Here is a 21,320-nt window from a genome sequence, read left to right on the forward strand (position 1 = left end):
TATACCAACCTAGAGATAAAGGAGAAGCCCCAATCACCTTTGTCTCCACCACCCTGTGTGGTGGCTGTGTCTTTTTGGTCTTCTGTTCTATGCACATAATATATACATATTCTTTCAAGAAAAATCTCCCAGTATATCAATAGTTCTTTCCATATCCTTAACATCTCCTAATATCAATCAGTATTCCTCTAGAGCATTTTTCATGGGTGCATAGTACTTCATGCTATGCACATATCACAACTCACCTACACTGCCCTCTGTTGTTGAATTCTTAGGTCACAGCTAGTGTGAAGTTTGCTAGCATGCTTGTCCTTGGAGATGAACATACACTGTCACCTGTGCTATATTAGAATGTTGGGATGCTGGATAAACCATGTTATAAGAGGTTGTTCTATTGTACTGTTCAGCAGCATGGATTCCCCAAGGTGTAAAAGATACTCTGCTTTTCATCAACAGTGGCTTATTTCTGATTGATCCTGGTGAGAAGAGTGGCAACAGAACATGCATCTAGAGAATAAAAATGGTGGGCTGAGCCCAGGTATGCTGGAGATGGAGCACCATCAGACATCTGCTCCCACATGTGCTGGCCCAGGAGGTGACACCAGACCCCAACAGAGCATCAAGCAGGCCTCCTCCCTGAGTCCTTACTCCAATGGGGTGGCCAGTCAGAGCGGCTGGGCTCCTGTGGATCAGGATCTTAGCTCTTTCCTTATGGAACAGAGGTTAGTTTAACACAGTTTTATCTTATAAATGTGAAATTCACAAATGTTAGAATTTCATGAGCACATTTGCCTGCATTTTTTGTGTGAAAAACTTCCAGAAATTGCACGACAATTTTCCAACATGAGATCACTTTCCTGGCCAATTTTGAGTACTTGTAAAATGTGGCTAAGGTAACTCTAAAATATTATTTAATGTGTTAAAAGTATTACTGATGTAAAAAAGCATGTATATAGGCATACCTCAGCCCCTCAGGCCCTGTAAAGTCCCCAAGGAAACATCTGTTGGCCAGAAGTTGCTTTTGTGGGTTCTGAGCATCTTGTGCAGCCCTCTCAGCCCTGGGTGGGGCCTGCCCCCCCAGAACTAGCACACTTCTCTTTGTGCAGGGGAGGGGTGTGCTGACTACACATTCATGGCTCAGGACCCACCTGGAGGGTGCAGCTGGCTTATCCGGGGAGGGGCAGTCTAATTGCAAGTTACTGTCCCTTCCTGCTTGACCTCTGAGTTTTCTGAGCACAAATCCCATTTCTGTCTCAGGATGATGGTGCTTGTTCTTACTTGTGCTCTTGAAGGGGCTGCCATGTCCCCTCCCTCCCGTCTTATTCTCCAACACCTTACTCCCAGGGCAGTGTCGAGCCCTGAGAGCAGGGCTTGATTGGCACCTGCACATCCACTCACCTGCTGCGGTAGATGTGTGTAGGGTAAGTGAGATGCTTAGGCTTTTACACTGCTGGCCTCTGTGGCTGTCACCTGGCCTTGATTGTGCTAATGCTCTTGGGAACATGCCTGATGGTGGACATGTGGAGGCTGAGACTCTAAGGGCAGCGTCACACAGAGAGCAGGAGGACGGCTATGGTGGAACAGCTACGAGAGGATGAGAGGCTATAAGAGAAAGAGACCATGAGAGAATGCCAGAGAGCCCAAAGAGAATATAAAGATCCTGCCAGGGACTAGGAGGTCTGCCAGCCTCCTGGCCCCCTGCCCACCTGGTTGCCACATGACAATGGGGCATAAATGTTTGAAAGGAAGAGAGGTGTATATGCATTTTTTGAAAAGATTTATTTATTGGGCCTCCCTGGTGGCACAAGAGTTAAGACGCAACCTATGAAGCAGACTGTAGCCACTGCAGCATGAGTTTGATTCCTGGCAGGCCAGAGAGCAACCCACATAGCCCAGCAGACCTCTCCTGACTCGCCTGCTGCTCCTCTCAAGCAGTGTACTTTGGTCAATCTGCCTGTTCTGTTCCCTACTCTGTCTCTAGTGAATCCTCTCACCTCCCCCCTGCCACTTCTGGCCTGTACCCCAATTCTTGTAATCATAAATAAATAAATCTTTTTTTTTTCAAAGATTTATTTATTTATGCATATAAGAGCTGGGATACAGGCCAGAGATGGGGGTGGGATGAGAGGATTCACCAAAGACAGAGTGGGGAACAGAACAGGCAGACTGACTGAAATACACTGCTTGAGGGGAGCAGTGGGCGAGTCAGGAGAGGTCTGCTGTGCCATGTGGGTAGCTCCCTGGCCGGGGATCGAACTTGCGCTGCAGAGGCTGTGGACAGCTTCACAGCACTGAGCTCAACTGCCTGCGCCACCAGGGGGAACCTGTATATGCAGTTTTGAGCCAATATTTTAGTGGTGGGTGAACAGCAGGGCTGTTTCCAGCAAGGGAGCAGAGACTGTGATGCTGTAAGAGTCGTTATATGTGGGGCTTGGTGCTGAGGGCTGCAATGACAACTCAGTGGGACAGGTGAGAGGGGCTACTGGTCTCCTGCACATCTCAAGGGCAAGCTATTAAGAGGGTCTTGACAAGGACAAGGGGCCGTTGTCACCTTGGGGGCCAGGGCAGCAATGCAAGGCAATGTTATTGAGTCTTATGGACCTGAATCATTACTTTTAAAAGGATGGCTTCCAAGAGCATTGGGGTGTATCTCCTACAAGAGGTTCTTGTGCATTAAAAAATAAAGAGACCCGGGCCTCCCCTGGTGGCGCAGCGGTAAGCGCTGGACTACGAAACTGCCTGTAGCCTCTGCAGCACCGGTTCGATCCCTGGCCACCGGCGAGGGTCCCACATGGCGCCCATACCTCTTCTGCCGCGCCCGCTGCTCCCCTCAGCAGTGTATTTCATCAGTCTGTCTGTTCTGTTCCCTTTTCTGACTCTGGTGAATTCTCTGACCCTCCCGTGCTTCTGACTGTACCCAGTGCTTGTATAAATAAATTAAAAAAAATGTTTAAAAAAAAATGAGACCCATTTGCACTAAAGATTTGGGTGGTTTCTCAAAGATTCCTTTTTAAAAGTATCAGTAAAATATAAACTCCAACTGCATTCCCAGTTTCTGATTCTCTTAGAAATCAGATGTTTTGGGCCTCTCTGGTGGTGCAGGCGGTTGAGCGCCACACTGTGAAGCTGTCCGTAGCCCCTGCAGTGCCGGTTCTATCCTTGCCAGCCTCAGAACAACCCACATGGTCTGCCCGCTGCTCCCCTCAGCAGTGTATTTCATCAGTCTGCTTGTTCTGTTCCCCGCTCTGTCTCTGGTGAATCCTCTCACCCTCTCATGCATCTGGCCTGTACCCCGGTTCTTGTATAAATAAATTAATTAATTAAAAAAAAAGAAATCAGATGTTTTGTGCCCAAATCCTATCATTCTGGAACTTGTGTTCCATTTGTACCATTATTCATTTAGAGTGATGATTTTGAAACAGAAAAAGTATGTTCAGAAAAGCAATTAAAACCCAAACACGTGGGCTCTTCTAGAAGCACAGTGTCTGCCTCACCTGAGCGGGTTGCCTCTCGGTGGGGAAGGGACTGAGAGGGCACCTTTCACACTTCAAGAATGTGCAGGATCAGGGGGCCCTGGGCAGGGCCACTTCCAGGCTGGGTGTCTCTTGCACCCTGCCTGCTTCTCAGTGGGGCGCTTAGCATCATGGAATTTATTATGGAATTCCTTAAAATTAAGGAATTTATTGATGCAGCGCTGAGCACTGAGGGCCTTCTTGCTCCAAGCTAGGAAGATGGGAATTGCTAGGTAGAATGCGAGCGGGACTCCAAGGGGGCAGAAGGACCCCTGGGCGGAGTCGGGGCTCACAGGCTGTGGCTGCTGCTGTGTCATGGAGCACACATCTTTTAGGATAGTTATAAAGCAGTCTTTAGTGGGCGCAGTGTATTTCATCAGTCTGCCTGTTCTGTTCCCCGCTCTGGCTCTGGTGAATTCTCTCACCCTCCCGCGCTTCTGACTGTACCCAGTGCTTGTATAAATAAGTAAATCTTAAAAAAAAAAAAAAAAGCAGTCTTTAGTTGTTTTTTAAAAAAGATTACCTTGTACATCCATAAAAAAAACTAGATGTCTAAGCAAAAGTTAACATCAACCCCAACATCTTTTTCAATTAGGGGGCATTTACAAGGTTAATGGAATATAAATGATGAATATTTTATTATGTCGGACAACAGGGACTCTTCATTTGTAAAGGATGAAATTTTTAAATTTCCTTTTCCTACTTCAACAGAATGGAGAAGGAATCTTGGTTTGGTGATTCGTTTGAGGTCTCAGCATTCCTATTAATACCTGTTTTCTCCTTCTGGTTGCTTAAATTTTAGGAGGTGTTTAAAAATAGATGTTTCTTCATTTTTTAGGCTAACTAGAAATGATAAATGGAAATGATTATTTATTTGAATATATAATGAAATATATTTTGAATATATCATGAAAATCTATTATTTTCATCCTGTATTAGAGACTTTCAGTGCAGCCTTACATCTCATCATTTCTTGAATTCCAATTTTTTATCTCATTATCTCCTGTGCATAATTTCCCTCTGTTCAAGTTGATAAGTTCACCTTCCTTCAAAATTAGTACATAGGGGCCTCCCTGGTGGCGCAAGGGGTTAAGTTTCAGCACTGTCTGCCGAGGCTATCTGCAGCCACTGCAGCAAGAGTTTGATCCCAGGCCAGGGACCAACCCACATGGCACAGCAGACCTCTCCTGACTCACCCACTGTTCCCCTCAGCAGTGTATTTCAGTTAGTCGGCCTGCTCTGTTCCCCACTCTGTCTCTGGTGAATCCTCTCACCCCCCACACCTCTGGCCTACACCCTAGCTCTTGTATGCATAAATAAATAAATCTTAAAAAAATAAAAATAGTACAAAGTTCATATGGGCAGAATAATATATGTAACATCAGTAAGTTCTGAAGTTAACTTTGACAAATCCTTGTGTGCTAAGTATCTGACTTCTCTCTAATCCTCCTTTGGTCTCTATTTAGTGAATTACTGTTATTTCCCCAGCTGAGTGTCTCATGGCATCCAGAGAAACCCCACAGAGTCTGGGCTCCTGTAGGAAAGGCAACATACTTGCATATAAAATGACATCTTCATAACTAGGAATGAAAATGATTGCTGCAACTTTTCATGAAAAACTGGTTGCTTTTAAAGCATCATGCTTCTTTTAGTGAGGTGACTGTATATGCTGGTGAGCTCAATTATGCCCGTGCAGTTATTTCCTTCTGGAATAGCTGCTGATTTGGGGCATAACTTTATAGTGGCCTTTCCTCTAGTCAACAGGCCATTACAGCAGAGGGGGGCCCTGTGCAGTGTAAGCCTTTGGCTTCAGTCCCCCTGGTACTTCCCTCCCTGCCATTCTGGGTGTCATTTCTTTATGACTCCATTGCCCTGATTTTTGCGCTTGGTCTCCCAAGGGAAGCCATTAGGATATTTTAAATGTATAATGTTTCAATATTTTGACCTTATGAAATAGAATTTTCTGATTATAAAAGGGCCCATCAGACTCTGAATGGTTTGCTTGATGAAAACCTCTGCATGGAATGGTGAAGGGGCTGGAAACCAATGTTAATGCTGAAGTGAGTTTAAAGGTGTCAGCCCCATCTGGTCTCCTTTGTGAGCTTCTGCCCTGCATTTCCAACCTGGGTTGCTCTGGAAAAAAGAGTTATTCCTAATTATCTCTTCTAAAATTCTAGATTTTTTTAAAAAATAAATGCTATTAAAAAATATTTAGTGCATAGAAAAACTGGAGTGTAGGCCAGAGTGCAGGGGATGAGAGGATTCACCAGAGATAGAGGGGGAGCAGAACAGGCAGATCTACTGAAATGCACTGCTAAGGGGAGCAGCGGGTGAGACAGGAGAGGTCTGCTGTGCCATGTGGGTTGAACTCAGGCTGAAGAAGTGATAGTGCTGAGACCTAACCCCTAAGCCACCAGGGAGACTCCTAAAACTCTAGCTTTTAACAGTTAATCTAGAGCCTTAGTAATTCATCACTAAATGTAATTATCCCTGAATCTTGGTGCGTTCTTGGGTCCAACCCCCAGTTATTGGTGAGCACATGCATTGTTTTTGTCTTGGTGACCCCTTTTTCCTTCACTGTGCATTTCAGGTCTCACTCATCATTACCCCAATTCTCCAGCCGCAGGTCTAAAGACCCCTTGGTCACAGAAAACACTCCTTTGCTGAGGAATTCCTCACAAGAAAAAGGGTGAGTTTTTTCTCTACTTACAAATTAACAAGTCTCTGAGTGTTGCCCTTGGCACTTCCGCTGGACAATTTCTCCCTGAGATTAAATTTTTACCTGACATGTTTGGTATCTTCCAGATTTGTTGGTATCTGTCAGTTCAATGTAACAGATGTCATCATGCTAGTGCTTGTCCTGGGTGGCTTATGAATTTGTAAATAACCGGGAGCATAGTCCTGCGGTGATTAAATGACACATGGACACATTCAGGCGTGCCCACAGCTCTGACAGGCTGGGGAGGGGTTCGTGTTGTCTGGAGATAGTTTTTGTTGTCTCAACTCAGGCTGGGGTGCTAGTGGCATTTAAGGGCAGAGACGAGGGCTGTTGTGAAACAGCTGCAATATACAAGATAACCCCCTAAAAGACTTACCTGGCTCAAATGTCATAATGACAAGGTTGAAAAGTGTGGGAGCTAGAAGAAAATTCTACTTCCTGCATATCTGAAGTTCCTTTGGGGACAAACGTGATTCTGGAATCACTTGAACAGAGCTCATTGGGAGGATAACTTAGACTCTGTGCTAGCACAAAGGGTCCTGGCTCAGGCCTCTAGCCTGATTTCTTCTTCTGTCTACAGACACACTTCCAGAAGTCATGTCATATCATAAACTTGGTGACATCGTCATGTCCCTCCCTCTCCTGCCCACTGTTCCTGTGCACCTACATCAGCAGACAGGCTGCTGTGTCTCTTGCAGTCGCCTCCCTCCCACAGACTTTGAGAAGCTGCCCATCCTCTCTCCAGCACTCTGCACCTAGAAGGGGTGCTCACATTTTAGCATGCAGCAGAATTCTCTGGGTGTGCTTGAGTGCCGTATGGGTTTCTGGTCTCACCCTCCAAAGAAGTTCACGGTTGCAGGGTTTGGATGGGGGTTGGGAATCTGGATTTACCACCTTCCAGTGTGGGATGATCTCCAACCCGGAGGCCTCCAGGAGGCTCCTGATGAAACGTTGTGTCCCCCTGGTTTTGTTCTCCTTCCTCAGAGGAGATGAGCTTGCATCTTCACTCTGCCACCGTCTTGCCACACCCCCTGTAAAGAGTTTTTTTTTCTTTTTTTGCACCAAAAACTAATTGAGGTATTGATGGTGGAGGGTCTCTGATACTTGTTTTTTTGCCAACTTTTTTGTTGCAGTTTCAATTTGATAAAAAGGCTTATTAGGATAATATCCACTGATTTAAATATTTTCAGGAGAGAATGTGTCGTTTTCCGGGCTGTAGGGTGGGAGGTACTGCTAATGCTACAGGGTCAGAGCAAGTCCAGCGTCTGCACTAACCAGCACAATGGGCCCCTTAATGTATATGGGATGCAAAGTTAAATTACATTGAAGATTCAGTTCTTCAGTTGCACATTTCAAGTGGTCAGGGAGCATGTGTGGCTGCTGTGCTGGCCAGGGCAGAGGACAGTTCAGTGCCCTATTGCACAGCATTGCTCTGGAAACACTGACACTAACACCATCTTTCCACTTAGAACAGTTTCCTTAGTTCCAATTTTATTACATTCTGTTTGTTCAGCAGTTGTGGGGTCATGACATTATTCCTTACACATCTGAGGAGTTCCCAGTCATAAAATTCTTAGAAAAGATTATTGATCATTTCCAAAATTTGTGCACTGTCAGCATCATTTGTTATCTTGTTACACATTGGTTTTGTTTTATTTTAAAAATTTTTATATATATATATTTACATCATTGTCCATTTTTGTACAATGTTTGATTTGTCCTCTCAGGTGTAGTCCCTGTAAAATTCCCACCACCAAGTCACCCGTAAACCATCACCATAGACTCTTGTGCTGTTCCCTCCCCTGTTTTAATCACTCTACCTTCTTCTCCCCTGCTGAATGTCTCTGATTTATTGTTGCCTGCTAGCTTTGTCTTTTTTTCTCCCCTGATCCCTTATTTGGTTCCCCTATATTCCTCCTGTAAGTGAAACATGCGATGTCTTTCTTTTTCCTTCTGGCTTCTTTACCTGAGCATAATCCTTTCCAGCTCCATCCATGTTGCTGCAAATGGCACGAGTTTATCTTTTTTGATTGCTGAAAGTATTCCACTGTGTTATATATACACCACATCTTCTTGATCCAGTCATCTGATTTTGGGCATTTAAATTGTTTCCAAATCTTAACTATTGTAAGTAGTGTTACACATTGGTTTTAAATTGTGTGCTCTGGAACTCTGGACTTCTTAGGAATGACTACCCCTTCTTTTTTAAATGAACCAGGTCTACCATGGTCATAATGCTAAGTGTCAGGAGAATCACAATGTCCTATTGAGCTAGCTGGTTTGGAGTGGCATCATTTGGTTTTATAGATCATAGCTATTATGTCAGTTTTGTAATCCTACAAAATATCTATGCAATATATACAAATTATGGGCCTTGGTGCTGACTTATTAGAGTGTATACTATTACTATTGTTAGATGCCCAGGGCATCAAACAAAGTAAATGGATGTATCTACATGTAATTAAAAAATTTTTTTAATGATTTATTTTATTTATTTATGCATACAAGGGCTATGGTATAGGCCAGAGGTGCAGGGGTGGGGGCAGGGAGAGGATTCACCAGAGACATAGTGGGAAGCAGAACAGGCGGATTGACTGAAATACACTGCTGAGGGGAGCAGCGGGCGAGTCAGGAGAGGTTTGCTGCGCCACGTGGGTAGCTCCGTGGTTGGGACAGAACTCGCGCTGCAGTGGCTGCCGATAGCTTCATAGTGCTGAGACTTAACCCCTGCACCACTAGGGAGGCCCCATCTACGTGTAATTTTAATAGAAGTTTGTGACTTCCCCTTGATTCATCTCTTTAGATATGGGTCCTGTTCTCAGATTGGTCTAGGTGGGCACTGATATCCCCCACTTCTGCTCATGTTTGCGTAGATGTTGGGCAGAAAAGCCAGGTAGCACATCTCCTCTACATCTTGTTACAGAAGGATAACAACAGAGAGGAGGAAAGGTCACACCTCTCACTCTGCTTCAGAACCAGCGTGACTATGTATTGAGAACTCCTGCACATTGAGAGAGAAGGGAGATACTAAAAAGAGCTGGGGCTGGCCTTAGCCAGAAACAGCTTCATTGCAAAGTTCCAAACTTGGAACAAGCTGATGTTTCTTGAAGCTCACAATTCATTTTGAAGACTTGAGCATCTCCGATTTCCTTGAGGCGACTCTCCTGTGATGTCAAGGCAGACCCATGCCTACCAGTGGATAGCACAACACCATCTATGTTTAAAAAATCAGGCTTGCTTTAACATTTCACTGAGATTCAGTGCTACCATATAACCACATGCTGTTTATTTTTTTAATATAAAAATAACCAAAGAGCCTTGCTTTGCAGGTCCTGGTGCAGGCCCCCTTACCACCCCGAGTTCATCACTACTGAAGAGTCTTGGGAAAACAGCTCAGCTGAGTGGGCGGGTTCATCTGGATCTGCTTCCCCAGAGAAGGGGGAACTTCTGCACAATGCTCCCAGCAGATTCCGTCTTTCCAAGATGAGGTAGGACAATGCGGAGTCTCGTCCTTGGTGCAGGACGATGGTCTCAGTTCATCCTGCTTGCCTGGGGCTGGACTGGGTTATCCTCTCCGTTCATCCTTCCTAACTGACAAGTAGCAGGGAGGAGGAGAGGTTTTCACATTCAGTCAAGTGACACTTTTCCTGGAAGGTTACCTTTTCCCCAAGTGCTGGAAGATATTCAAGGTGGTACTGCAAATCGGGCTGGAGCTGGTGATCTATGAGAAAGCTGGAGGACAAATTCTGTTGATGAACATCCTAATCTGTTCTTCCTGCCTGTCATGCTGAAGTCTTCCTGACCACTGGTTTGCTTCAGGGGGTCCCCCTGGTGTTTTAGAAGCTGACACTGTCATTTGTAGTTAGAGAACAAGCATACTACTAGAAGATCTGGGGCCAGGATCAGGGCCATCCTGAGGGAAACTGAAGGCACCTTACAGCCCTTTGGGAATAGGAACCCCGAGGCTGTGCATGCATAGAAGGGGGTGGGGGTGGGTGATTGCAAGAGTGAAGGAGAGCTGAGTGGCCGGTGCTAGGTCACCTGGTCAGAGCAGGTTTGCTGTGGTCTTCCTGCCTTGTCTGCTGGGCTGCGACACCTACTTGAGGAAAGGGTTCTGTTGAGAGCATTGTGTTTGAAAGCACATCCCCAGGAACAGAATCAGGTGTGGGGACAAGGACCTCTGGGTCTCTATTCTGAGCCTGCCCCCTTGTAACGGAGGGACCCTCAGGGCCAGTGCTTCCACACAACTGTCTCCTTGTTCCCTGGTGTCCCCCTTGCTCCACAGCCTTCCGTGGGTTTGTGCAGAAGCCAGTGGATAGTCTAGTAAGCCTTGTACAGCTGTCAAAGCTCAGTGCTACTTCTCTACATCAGGGGGCCTGTGTTTCCTGAAGATATCTGCAGGGCCGATTCAGAGTGCCCAAAGTGCCCCCGTGCAAGGCTACCTGTTGCTAGGGCCCTGCTAGTCATCCCTCCAAAGGCACCTTAGCCAGGCACCTCAGCAGGGGAAGGGTGTTAAAGCCCAAGGGTGCACATCTGTGAGCTGGGGCTGGTTGGCCCCAGAGGCTCACCTGCTGGACACTGGAGCTGTCTTACCCCAGATTGCCTCCCAGCCCTGTGTAGCTCTTCTAGATGACTGGTCTCAGCCCCCTTTGTAGGTGCAGCAAACACTTGCTGATGTGCTATGGAATTATTTGAATCATGTAAAATTGTGAGAATGGGGATTTGGCTCCATGGGTCAATAGGATGGTGAGCCTGGACACCCTTAATGCCCTTCCCCAGCGGGTCAGCTCGCAGCTCCAGGGGATGGCAGTCCCACATCTTGGAAAAATAGAATCAAGTGCATTGGACACTTTACATTTATGGGTATTTTATCTTCTCTGTTTCATGGAATCATTGCCTTGAGCTTGCCACTGAACTAACACACTTAATACCCTTGTTTTTGACATGAGTACCATGATGATTATTGAAGAAACTTGTAAAAGATATTTTGGATTGTCAACTCTGCTGTGTATGTCAGTTATTTAGAAAGAAATTTGTATTTAGAATAGCTCTATTAATGCTTCATGCTTTAAGAAGAGGTGTCATTTTGATTCCCACTTAAATCAGAGCTGTTGAATCATAATTTGGAAGTGTGAAATGATTATTCATCAAATTCATTAAATCTAAAAGAATGCAGAATGGATTTTTACTATTTTGAAGAGGTCAGAAAGAAGGTTTTGAAGATGTCTCAATTTGGACTTTCTTCATTCCACAAACAAGTGTGAGCATTTGTCTGTGTGTTGAGCACAAGCACCCCAGTGCCTGTGTACACCCCACTGCAGGATGGTGATGGTGTGGGTCCTAGAGAGGTGATATGAGCAGAGAGAGGGTTGGAGGGCTTCACAGGGTGGGCCACGCCCAGCATCGCCTGGGACCCGAAGCCCAAGGTTAAGTGTGTCATGGTCACTGGAGCATGAAGTCATCAGGGGTCTTCATAGTGTGGCACAAGTGTGTGACCTGATTGTGTATTTTAAAAAAAGATTCATTTTATTTATTTATGCGTACAAGAGATGGGGTGTAGGCCAGAGGTGCAGGGGGTGAGAGGATTCACCAGAGACAGAGTGGGGAGCAGAACAGGCAGACTGAAATACACTGCTGAGGGGAGCAGCAGGCGAGTCAGGAGAGGCCTGCTGTGCCATGTGGGAACCTCCCTGGCCAGGGATCGAACTTGTGCTGCAGTGGCTGGTGATAGCTTCGTAGTGCTGAGACTTAACCCCTTGCATCACCAAGAAGGCCCCTGATTGTGTATTATATCATCTCCCTAGGAATCCTTAAAAGGCCCTGCCTGTATGTACATCCAGCCACAGCATTGCAATTTTTTCTCTGAACTTTTGATATTGTCTCTGTCAGTATTATATTTGCTGGTCAAATCCATATTCACACCTTCCAGAAAACTTAGGGGGAAAATAATTGATAAATATGAATCTGAGAACCCAGGTAAGGCTTGACTGCAGGAAACTGGTGCCTCTAACAGGCCAGTGAGGCACCAAGCCTCACACACACATCTTCAGTAGGAAGCTGTATCAAAATGCATGGAAGTGGTTTTGTTCCTCCACTAACTGCTTTTCTGGAGGCGACAGATTTGCAGGTGAGTGGTGGCCTCCTTTATACCATGTATGGGGAGAATTTTAAGCCTCTTCTTTCAGGTGGAGTTCTCAAGGTCTGGGGGTTCACAGGTCCCGGTATGTGCAGGCAGGACCATCCTTGTGACTCTTCTCTTGCAGGCGCTGTGCGCGGTGGCTGAAAGTCGTGGGCCTGTTTGTCTTTGTGGTGGCGTGTTCTGTGAGTACCTAGGCTGATCCCTGGATGCCCTGGGCTGGGTAGCAAGGACCGGAGGTAGGGAGCTCACATCTATCTTTGGAGAATATCTGAGGGAGTTGGGATGGCAGGCTGACTCCTCTGCTATTGTCTTCAGTCACAGGACAGAAGCCAGGTGAGCTGCTTTGCTCCCTAGAAGGTAATAGCTTGACCCCTGGGGTCTTACTTCCCACCGCAGGGGGAAGTAAATTACCAAATTCTGTACTTTTCTTTTTACTTACTTTTTAATTTTATTTTTTGCATAGAAGAACTTGGGTACAGGCCAGAGGTACAGGGAGTGAGAGGATTCACCAGACACAAGAGACAGAGTGGGGAACACAACAGGCAGACTGACTGAAATACACTGCTGAGGGGAGCAGTGGATGAGACAAGAGAGGTCTGCTGCGCCATGTGGATCAGCTCCCTGGCCGGGGATGGAAACTCAGGCCCTAGAAGTGATAGCACTGAGACTTAACCCGTAGGCCACCAGGGAGGCCCCCAAATTCTCTTCTTAAGTACATGCCATCAACTGTCTTTATTTGTGCTGGGACGTGTCCAGCTGTCACCTTTGCAATGGTGCCCTGGGCTTCCATCCTGCTGGGCTTCCCTGTTGAGAGGAGTGGAGTTCCATGCTTGCCCCTTCTCTGAGGCTGCTCCAGTTTTACTGCCCAGACATCCCTGAAGGGTTGCTGAACTGGGGCTCCTGAAGTGACCTGAGCGTGCCCTTTGACACGGGGGTCACGTATCTCACTGCCAGCTTATATGTGGTGTGCGTCCTGATATAGTCCCCATTGGGACACATTACAGGCATGCAAATATTTTTGCCAAGTGGTTGAGTGTGTGTGTGACTGTGTGCATGTGCACATGGGTGTGAGGGCACGATGCCCTGTTGTGTGTGTGTACTTGTGTGCAACATGCAGGCCATGTCTCTACCATTTTGGGTAGTACTGCACTTGGAAAGTTACTTTTGGGTGAGTACAGTTTTAAGCATTGGCATAAGAGGGTTAGAGGCCATTGTTGGGGGACCACAGTGGGTGAGGCTCCGAGGAAGGACATGGTGCTTGAGTGGTGTTTCTGTGACTATGAAGTGTGGAGCCAGGGGCGAGGTGTATTCTGTTGTGCAGGCAGCCGTGGTGACAGCTGTGCACAGCTGCAAGCCAAAGTGTCTGACCCTGTGCCACTTGGTTTTCATGATTTGTGTGTGCGAGCATGGGGAGCAGCCTCTGTGTGTGCAGGATGGTGTGTGATGTGAGTCTCCCCAGGGTGACATAGAGACAGCAATCTTGCATCTTAAACAGCAAGGGTGGTGTATGAAGTCAATGCTGGCTGAACTGAATTGAGTTCAAGCAACTCATTAATAACCCACAAAGGAGGGGAGCAATGGTCCAGAGAGATGAAATCTGTGCATGAAACAAAGAACAATTACATTGAACTCTGAGAATGTCATGATTTTACTGCTTTGGCTACCAATTTACCAGAGGACTTCCTGTCCACAGAACTGTGTGGCTCTGAAGGCCCTACTGCTGGCCAGGACCTGGTGGGGAGTGCCCGGGGATTTCCAAGAGAGCAGGGTGGGCTGGGTCTCCTTTGGCGCCCCTGAGAGCTGATTTGAGCTCGGTGTCGTCTTTGGTCTTCTCCTGAGAGATGGTTTTGGTGGACTATGGACACATGGAAGTAGAATTTGGGGAATTAGTTTTGAATTTCTATAATTTTGTCATCTTATCACCACTGTAGTGTACATTCTTATGGTGTATAACGTGCCCTGCAAATTCCACAAACATGGACCACAACCTTCACATAGGTTATAGCCCTTACTCAGCAATGGGGAAAGAAAGCCATGTTTACCTATTTCTGGCAATTTTGTGGCTGGGTATCAAATGCTTAAAATCAACAAATATCAATAATTAAGGCCTGTTATAGCAGAAAACAGTACAAAAAATCACAATTCTTATCTTTAGTATCTCAGAAAAGCGACTCAGAGTAAGCTGGTGATTTTTGGACACATCAGTCAGCATTATCACACCTCTATTTTTAACTGTTATCAAAATTATTTAACTCCTATCTCTCTCCCCCCACAAGTCTACCATGAACTATTTTTGATTATTTCAGACTTTATTTAGCCTGTATCCAGATGAAGAAAAGTTCTGGCAGTTATTGGCTGTATCACCGGCGGAAAGCTACAGTATCCAAAACATATACCAACAGGGAGAGGCAGCCACTGTTGAGATTCAAAAAGTGAAGGGGCATTCAAAGACCATCACAGATGTTGACAGAGGTTGCTGCATAGATCTCCATTCCCACCCATGCATTTTGTTTTTCCAGGACATTTAATGAAAGAGGTAGCCCTGGCACAATAGGGGGAAGGGAGGCTAGTGGGACTGTGATGGGTGGTCAGTTAAGGTCCTCACCACAGGTCCTCACCACAGACGGTGGCACATTATTTAGGGCCTGGCTTTCCCATGATTCTTGGAAACTCAGTTCTAAGCACCCTATCCTGTCCCTGCTTCATTTGACGTTGTAGCTGGGTGCTTTCTACTGAGCTGTCTTCAGCTTCATTGGTTCTTTCCTTGGCTGTGTTATCAGGTGCTGGGGATTGTTTGGGCTCTTCATAATCTTCCTCCTGCTTTTTTTTAAGACCTAATAATCTTCTGTTAAAAACCAGCTGTGGTTCGTCAGCTTTACCTGCCATAACAAAACACCGTAGACTGTGTAGCTTAACAATAGACATTTACTTCGCGCAGCTCTGGAGGCTGGACATCCCAGGTCAAGGTTTGGTTTCAAGTGAGACATTCTTCCTGGCTGGCAGGTGGCCACCGTCCTGCTGTCCTCACAGAACCTTTGCTTTGGTGCCTCTGGTGTCTCCTCTTATAAGGACACTAATTCTGTTGGATCTGGGCTGTACCCTATGGAGTTCATTTAACCTCAGTGACTTCCTCAGAGACCCATCTCCAAATACAGCCACACTGGGGGCCAGGGCTTCAACATGGGTCATTCAGAGGGACACAGATGTCCAGTCCATAACACTGATAAAGTGTTTAAGCTTGGAGATGCGCACATCTTAACTTCTGTAGGTGTCAGTTTGGGGTTGGTATAAGTCTAAACAGAAGTTGGGAGGTGTTGGAGTTTGTGGTTGCCATGGTAACCTCTAGTGCCCAGATGCTGGGAATTGCTCGGCCTTTCTCTGGCTGCCTGTGAGGCTATGCACTCAGGCCTCCCTCCTGAGCTACCCTCCTCCTTCTCCACCCCCAGCTGCGGGACTTCCAGCACGTTCTCAGGCTACAAGATTTAATGTGTTTCCCAAGAAAATTAAGGCTTTTGCTCCATAGGGGAGATGAAGAGATGGTCTGGGTAGAGTCTGGGAAAGGATGTTATTCCTGTCCCCAACCAAAGAGGGGCTTTGTTGGGCATCTCTCAATCTTCGCATCGGGTTCCTGGAGGCAAATTTGATGGGAAGAAGTGAAGCCTCTATTCTGTGGCTGTGGCTAATCTGACCTCTCAGGATTGCTGTTGTGGAACCTGTCCACAGGTGAGCCGGGTGACCAGCCATCACCCCGGGGTTGGGGATGCTGCAAGGACTCTAATTAGATTTGGAGAGTGATGGATGTGGGGAAAAGGGATTCAGAGTTGACTGACTCATGGGACTCTTAGAAAAATTGGGCAATGCAGAGAGGAACTGAGAAGTTCCTCTGAGAAGTTCTGAGAAGGGACCTCAGAATCAGGTCCCTTCAGGAAGAGAGTTCAGAGGAGCCCGTGGGGTTTGGTTGAAGGGAGAAGGTTGATCCTTCCACTAGGGCTGATTTGAGCTTCCCATTGGCTTCTCAGGAAATGCACAGTGTTCACTGGATTCCCCATTGGTTTCTGGAAGCTCACAAACCCTCTCCCAAGACCCTAGACTGAGAACCCACTGTGGAGGTTTGTGAAAAGAGAGATGAGGGGTTGGAGGTCTTCCCTGGAGGCCTCCAGGGAGCCACCAGGCACTGGGCCCTAGGAAAGATCTGTAAGGGGTGGTAGGGTTGATGCAGGTGATCTCAGCACAGGGGCTTTTTTGATGCAGGCCCTAGACAGGAAGTGATGCAGGCCTGAAAAAGCCAGTAGCGATGTTCTCACAGTTGCCTTCGTGGGCGGAGATCCCTTATGTCCTTCTTTCCTGTTTTCTGCCTGGGCTTGAGCAGGTGAAAGCCTGGGTGACAGACCCCAGGGGTGTGTGTTTTGCAGGAGATGCTTTTGGGGAAAAAATCGCCTCCCTAAGTGGGAGACTAACAGCTACCTCTTCCTGGTGAACTTTTATGTGTCCTTATGGGCTGCGTCATCTCAGTAATTGCAGGGTTTATTTTAGCAGCGTTGCAAAACAGGAAGTGGCCGAGATTGCAGCCACCTGAGATTCTTGGTACCTGAATAACTGTCTGTGTGGGTTATGGGGGAGATCTGTCCAAGGCTTATAGACCACTGGTCAAATGAATAATGGTCAGCAAACCAGTTTATATAAAAGCAGATCCATTAAGCTTGCTCACCGGCTTTCCTCTCTCCTTCACTTCTTCCTTCATTTGTGACGTATGGTCTGTTTCTCATCACCGCTTTCATAGTAGGCCTGGATTCTCAGAGTCTATAAAGGGAACACTGCACACATTAAAGGGTTTTGTGTCCACCCCTGTTCTTTCTCTCTTACATCCCGCGTTCCTTAGAATACTCTAGAACTATGTTGTCCAATATGGTAACCACTGGCCACCTGTGGCTCTTTCACATTATATTAACGAAGTTAAGTGAAGTTGAAGTTTCACCTCCTTATGCACACCAACCACATTTCAAGTGCTCAACAGCCACATGTGGTTGTGGCTCCTGTATTAGACAGTAGAGATAAGAAAGATTTCTATCACCACAGAGCCTTCTGCCGACCAATGCCATTCTATAAATCAAGAGCAATTATTTTCTTTTTGGTCTCAAATGCCGGCACCAGATAGATTTGTTTTGTATGAATTTCTCTTTCCTTTCTCTTTCACACTTTTTCCCAATAATACTGCTCCCATTTTCATCAAGATGGGTCTACATTGGCCCCATTTTCTTATGTTCATTCAGTTACGCAAAGGGTGTGTCAACTAAAAATGGCACTGGATGAAGTTAAATGGGCAAGGAAGACTTTATTTATGACTACTGCAATAAAGGAGAGATTTAACTCAAGTCTGAGTACAACAGAGGCAGCTGGGGATCTATATGACCAATCAGCAGGGAGAGGGAGGGGATGGAAAATTGGGAAAATTGAGGAGGTTGGGTATCAAGAGTGGGTGGATTCTGGATAAACTGGACTGGTCAGGTCAAGAACAAGGCCTAGTGGAGAAAAGGCTCTCAGAGGAGCCTGATTAAAGTTTGGTGAGTGAGGAAATCCTGGCTAGCTGTTAATTGAATATTTGCTTGACTCTGTAGCAAACTGGAGGATGAACCCGAAAGGACTCTACAGTCTAGGTAGAGATGAAGGCCCCTTCTACCATGTCTGGTGGCAGCACATTGCCTGCTATTCACAAGTGCTCTGTCCATATGGATTTTTCCCCACCAGGTTTGGGCTTCCAGGACAACCACCAGCACTACGACAGCCAGGATCCTATACGTGGTCATCCTCATTAGAAGGATGATGATTAGCCAAGTACTCAGGAGGAGGAAGCCTTGGGTGGGGTGTCACAGATGGGCAGAGAGTTAATGGAGGGGCTGTCAAGCTCTGTTTTGAAGTCGGCCTAGGTATAGGTAATGGCAAAGCAGGGGAACCACGGCTGATGTAGCCAAGAGGAAGGAGGCTCTTTCTCTATGTCTTCTTTCTTCCGTAATTCCTTTGGCAGGACTCCAGTCTAAGTTTAGAGAACTTTCTGGATGATGCTGTAAGCAAATATTTATTACTTAAATAAGTACTTGTTAAGGGAATGTAAAGTGTTAGAATGACATTAGTCTCCAGAGAAGTAGAGACATAAATAGGATGCAGTTTCCTCCCTTGGGGAACTAGATCAATTGGAGAGAAGAATCTACAACAAACCACAGTATGGTGTGAGTACACGCTACAGAGTACCTGCAGAGAACAGAAGGAACAAGCACACCCACTGGAGTGGCAGGTGATGAGGAAAGATTTAATCCTCTGGATTGGGGGAAGGCATTTGTGGAGAAGGCTTGGTATTAGAAGCATGGCAGTTAGAAAGGGGCTGGAAGGTCAGAGTAAAAGCTGACTGCAGGACTGGAGCACAACCTAAGGCTTCTGTTTGCTGGGGTCCAGAAGTCACTGTTGATTCCAGAATATCCAGGTGGATTTGAATCCGAGCTCATGGTGGGCATCTAGAAAAAAGGAAAAGCATGAAAGAGTGTGTGTTCCTGTGTCCCTTGGATTTTGTGTGCACGTCATTGGGGTGATTAATCACAGGATGACTTAGTTGTTACCTGGTTGTCTCCCCACTAGGGCATGAGACTAGGAGGACAATGGCCTTGTTTTGTTCATTTCACTCTTGGAAGCAAGAGATGCTCCACAAATATTCATGTGAGAAACCGCTGCTCTTCTGGTGCTGACCTCCAGGTGGCGCTGTTCCACCTCCTGAGTGTTCACAAGGGCTGTAGGACCCATCCTTTGCTGAAATACTTCTTCCCACTCCATTTCCTCTCCTTGCCCTGGAGACGGGAATAATTTCCGTGTGGCAGAAGCAGCACTGTCTCTTTGTTTTTTTTTTTTTCCCTGAGTACATCCTGCCTCATGTGTAACTTCCTTTTTTTCTTTTGTCCTTTTTGAGACCCAAAGCAAAGGTGGGTGGAGAAGCTTTCTAGCCAATGCCATGGATGGCTGTTCTGGGCTTCATATATATATACTATGGACAGAACCCTTTCCTTACGTGAGAGCTATTGTACATTTTGCTGGAGGAACTAGGCAGTGAAAAAAGATTACTGTTCTCTGTTATCCCTTGTAGGGGCAGGAAGGGTACTGAGCAGGTCATCTATGATTCGAGCAGACCCGGTAAAGGAGAGTCCTGGAGCCCTTGGTGGCTTTAACAGGCTTTTATTAAGCTTTTACATGTAGTGTGGCAAACAGGTACATGGTAGGCAGGAGTGCCGGGGGGCCAGGAGGCAGGTAGGCCTCCACACCCCCAGCAAGTATTCAATCTGGGCTTCTCTGGCTTCTTTCTCCCAGTCTATCTCTCCTGCCCCTTCTGCTGCTGCTTCTCTTGGGTGGCTATCCCATGGGCTATCCTTCCCATGGCCCACAGAAGTAACCAAGACAGCTTGTAACAATGTAACAATTGCAGGTGCCCCATCAGGCAGGGCAATCCTAATGGTGGGAGGGCAGAGAAGCCTGAAAAACTATTTATCCTGCACCCCTCAAATCTTAGTACAAACCCTATAGATGCTCTGGCAGAAGCGAGGCTCTGCCTTCTCCCTGAGCCAGTCTCCATGAGTCACCTGCTGCTTTTAGTGGGTTAAGGAAGAGCAAAGAAATTGGCTACTGAATCCTACTATAACCAGTGAGCTGCTGCTAAGATTTTTGGGGCCTCATACAAAGCGCAGGCTGCTTGGAGATTGGTTTTCCCACCTACAAAAGTTGTTTCTTCTGGGTCAGAATGACTGGGTCAGCACTGTGTGGGGTCCATGTTGTGCTCCCAGACCTATGGCACGGGTGAGAGACTGTGGGGGCAGGAGAGAGGGCCAACAGCATAGTCTCCTGCATTTGCAAGACCCACAAATGTGGACCTGTGGGAGCTAAGGGGCCAGGCTGCAATGGGGGCACAATCTCGTGGCAGGACACTGAGAGAGCAGAGGTGCCTCTTTTCTTGATAACTGCTTCCTGGTTGAGAAGCCCCTCAACATGCTTTGAAGGGATTTCTGTTCTCTCGCTGCGGTGGATGGCACTGATTTAGGCAATTTCAGAATTCTTATTTCCAATTCTCTTTGTGATTTCTCACCTAACAAATGGAGACCTGGTGTCTTAGGACTCGGGCATGGATGTAGATGAGCTCATCGTCATCACGGAGCCCCCGTCTGCCGCTCACTGTGAGCCCAGGCACTGGGTGGGCTGAATAAGGGGGAAGAGACACAACATAGGGCCAGAGCCACCACCTGATGGTGTAGAATAATAAGGCTGTGGTATAATCATAAGGACCTTTATTCAAGAATGGGGATCAGGGATTGAACTGGCCTGGGATCGAACCGGCGCTGCAGAGGCTGGGGGCAGCTTCGCAGCCCAGCACTCAACTGCTGCTCCACGAAGGAATATAAAAATAAAATTTATTATTTAAAAAAAAATAAAAATGAATAATGAAAAAAATTATTAAAAAAAAAAAAGAATGGGGATCATGACCTGGATCCACAAGCAAGGGGCCGTGCCAAGGGGTGCTCCCCAGGGTCAGGGCATGGGGAGTTTTAAAGGCGTACACACAAGAGTGGTCTAATTTAGCTTACTCTTTGTTTGCAAATTTTGAGATTTATTTTTATTTTTTTATCGTATGCCTGCAAGAAATGGGGTCGAGGCCAGAGGTGTGGGGTGAGAGGATTTACCAGAGACAGAGTAGGGAACAGAATAGGCAGATCAACTGAAGTACACTACTGAGGGGACCAGTGGGCGAGACAGGAGAGGTCTGCTGAGCCATGTGGGTCAGCTCCCTGTCTGGGGATTGAACCCAGACCCTCGTGATGGAAGCGCTGAGACTTAACTCCTATCCCACCAGGGAGGCTCTCCCCATTGTTTGCAACTTTTGGATGGGAAGAGAGTCACTGTTCTTTTGTACTCACTCATGAAA

At 46.6% G+C, this 21,320-nt stretch overlaps 1 protein-coding gene across 1 annotated transcript in view; it reads left to right on the forward strand.

The window, feature by feature from the left end:
- The first annotated feature begins 398 nt into the window (after nucleotides 1-398).
- The window catches only part of OCA2 (OCA2 melanosomal transmembrane protein), a 168,540-nt gene continuing 147,618 nt past the window's right edge, over nucleotides 399-21,320 (forward strand). The window contains exons 1-5 of the mRNA XM_084253372.1: nucleotides 399-722; nucleotides 6,103-6,201; nucleotides 9,561-9,719; nucleotides 12,495-12,552; nucleotides 14,677-14,749. Coding sequence (XP_084109498.1) covers nucleotides 502-722; nucleotides 6,103-6,201; nucleotides 9,561-9,719; nucleotides 12,495-12,552; nucleotides 14,677-14,749 — 610 coding nt within the window. The 5' untranslated portion in view covers nucleotides 399-501. The remainder of the gene's footprint in view (nucleotides 723-6,102; nucleotides 6,202-9,560; nucleotides 9,720-12,494; nucleotides 12,553-14,676; nucleotides 14,750-21,320) is intronic.

This window comes from Talpa europaea (genome assembly GCF_964194135.1).
Source record: "Talpa europaea genome assembly, chromosome: 14".
NCBI classification, from domain to species: Eukaryota; Metazoa; Chordata; class Mammalia; order Eulipotyphla; family Talpidae; genus Talpa; species Talpa europaea.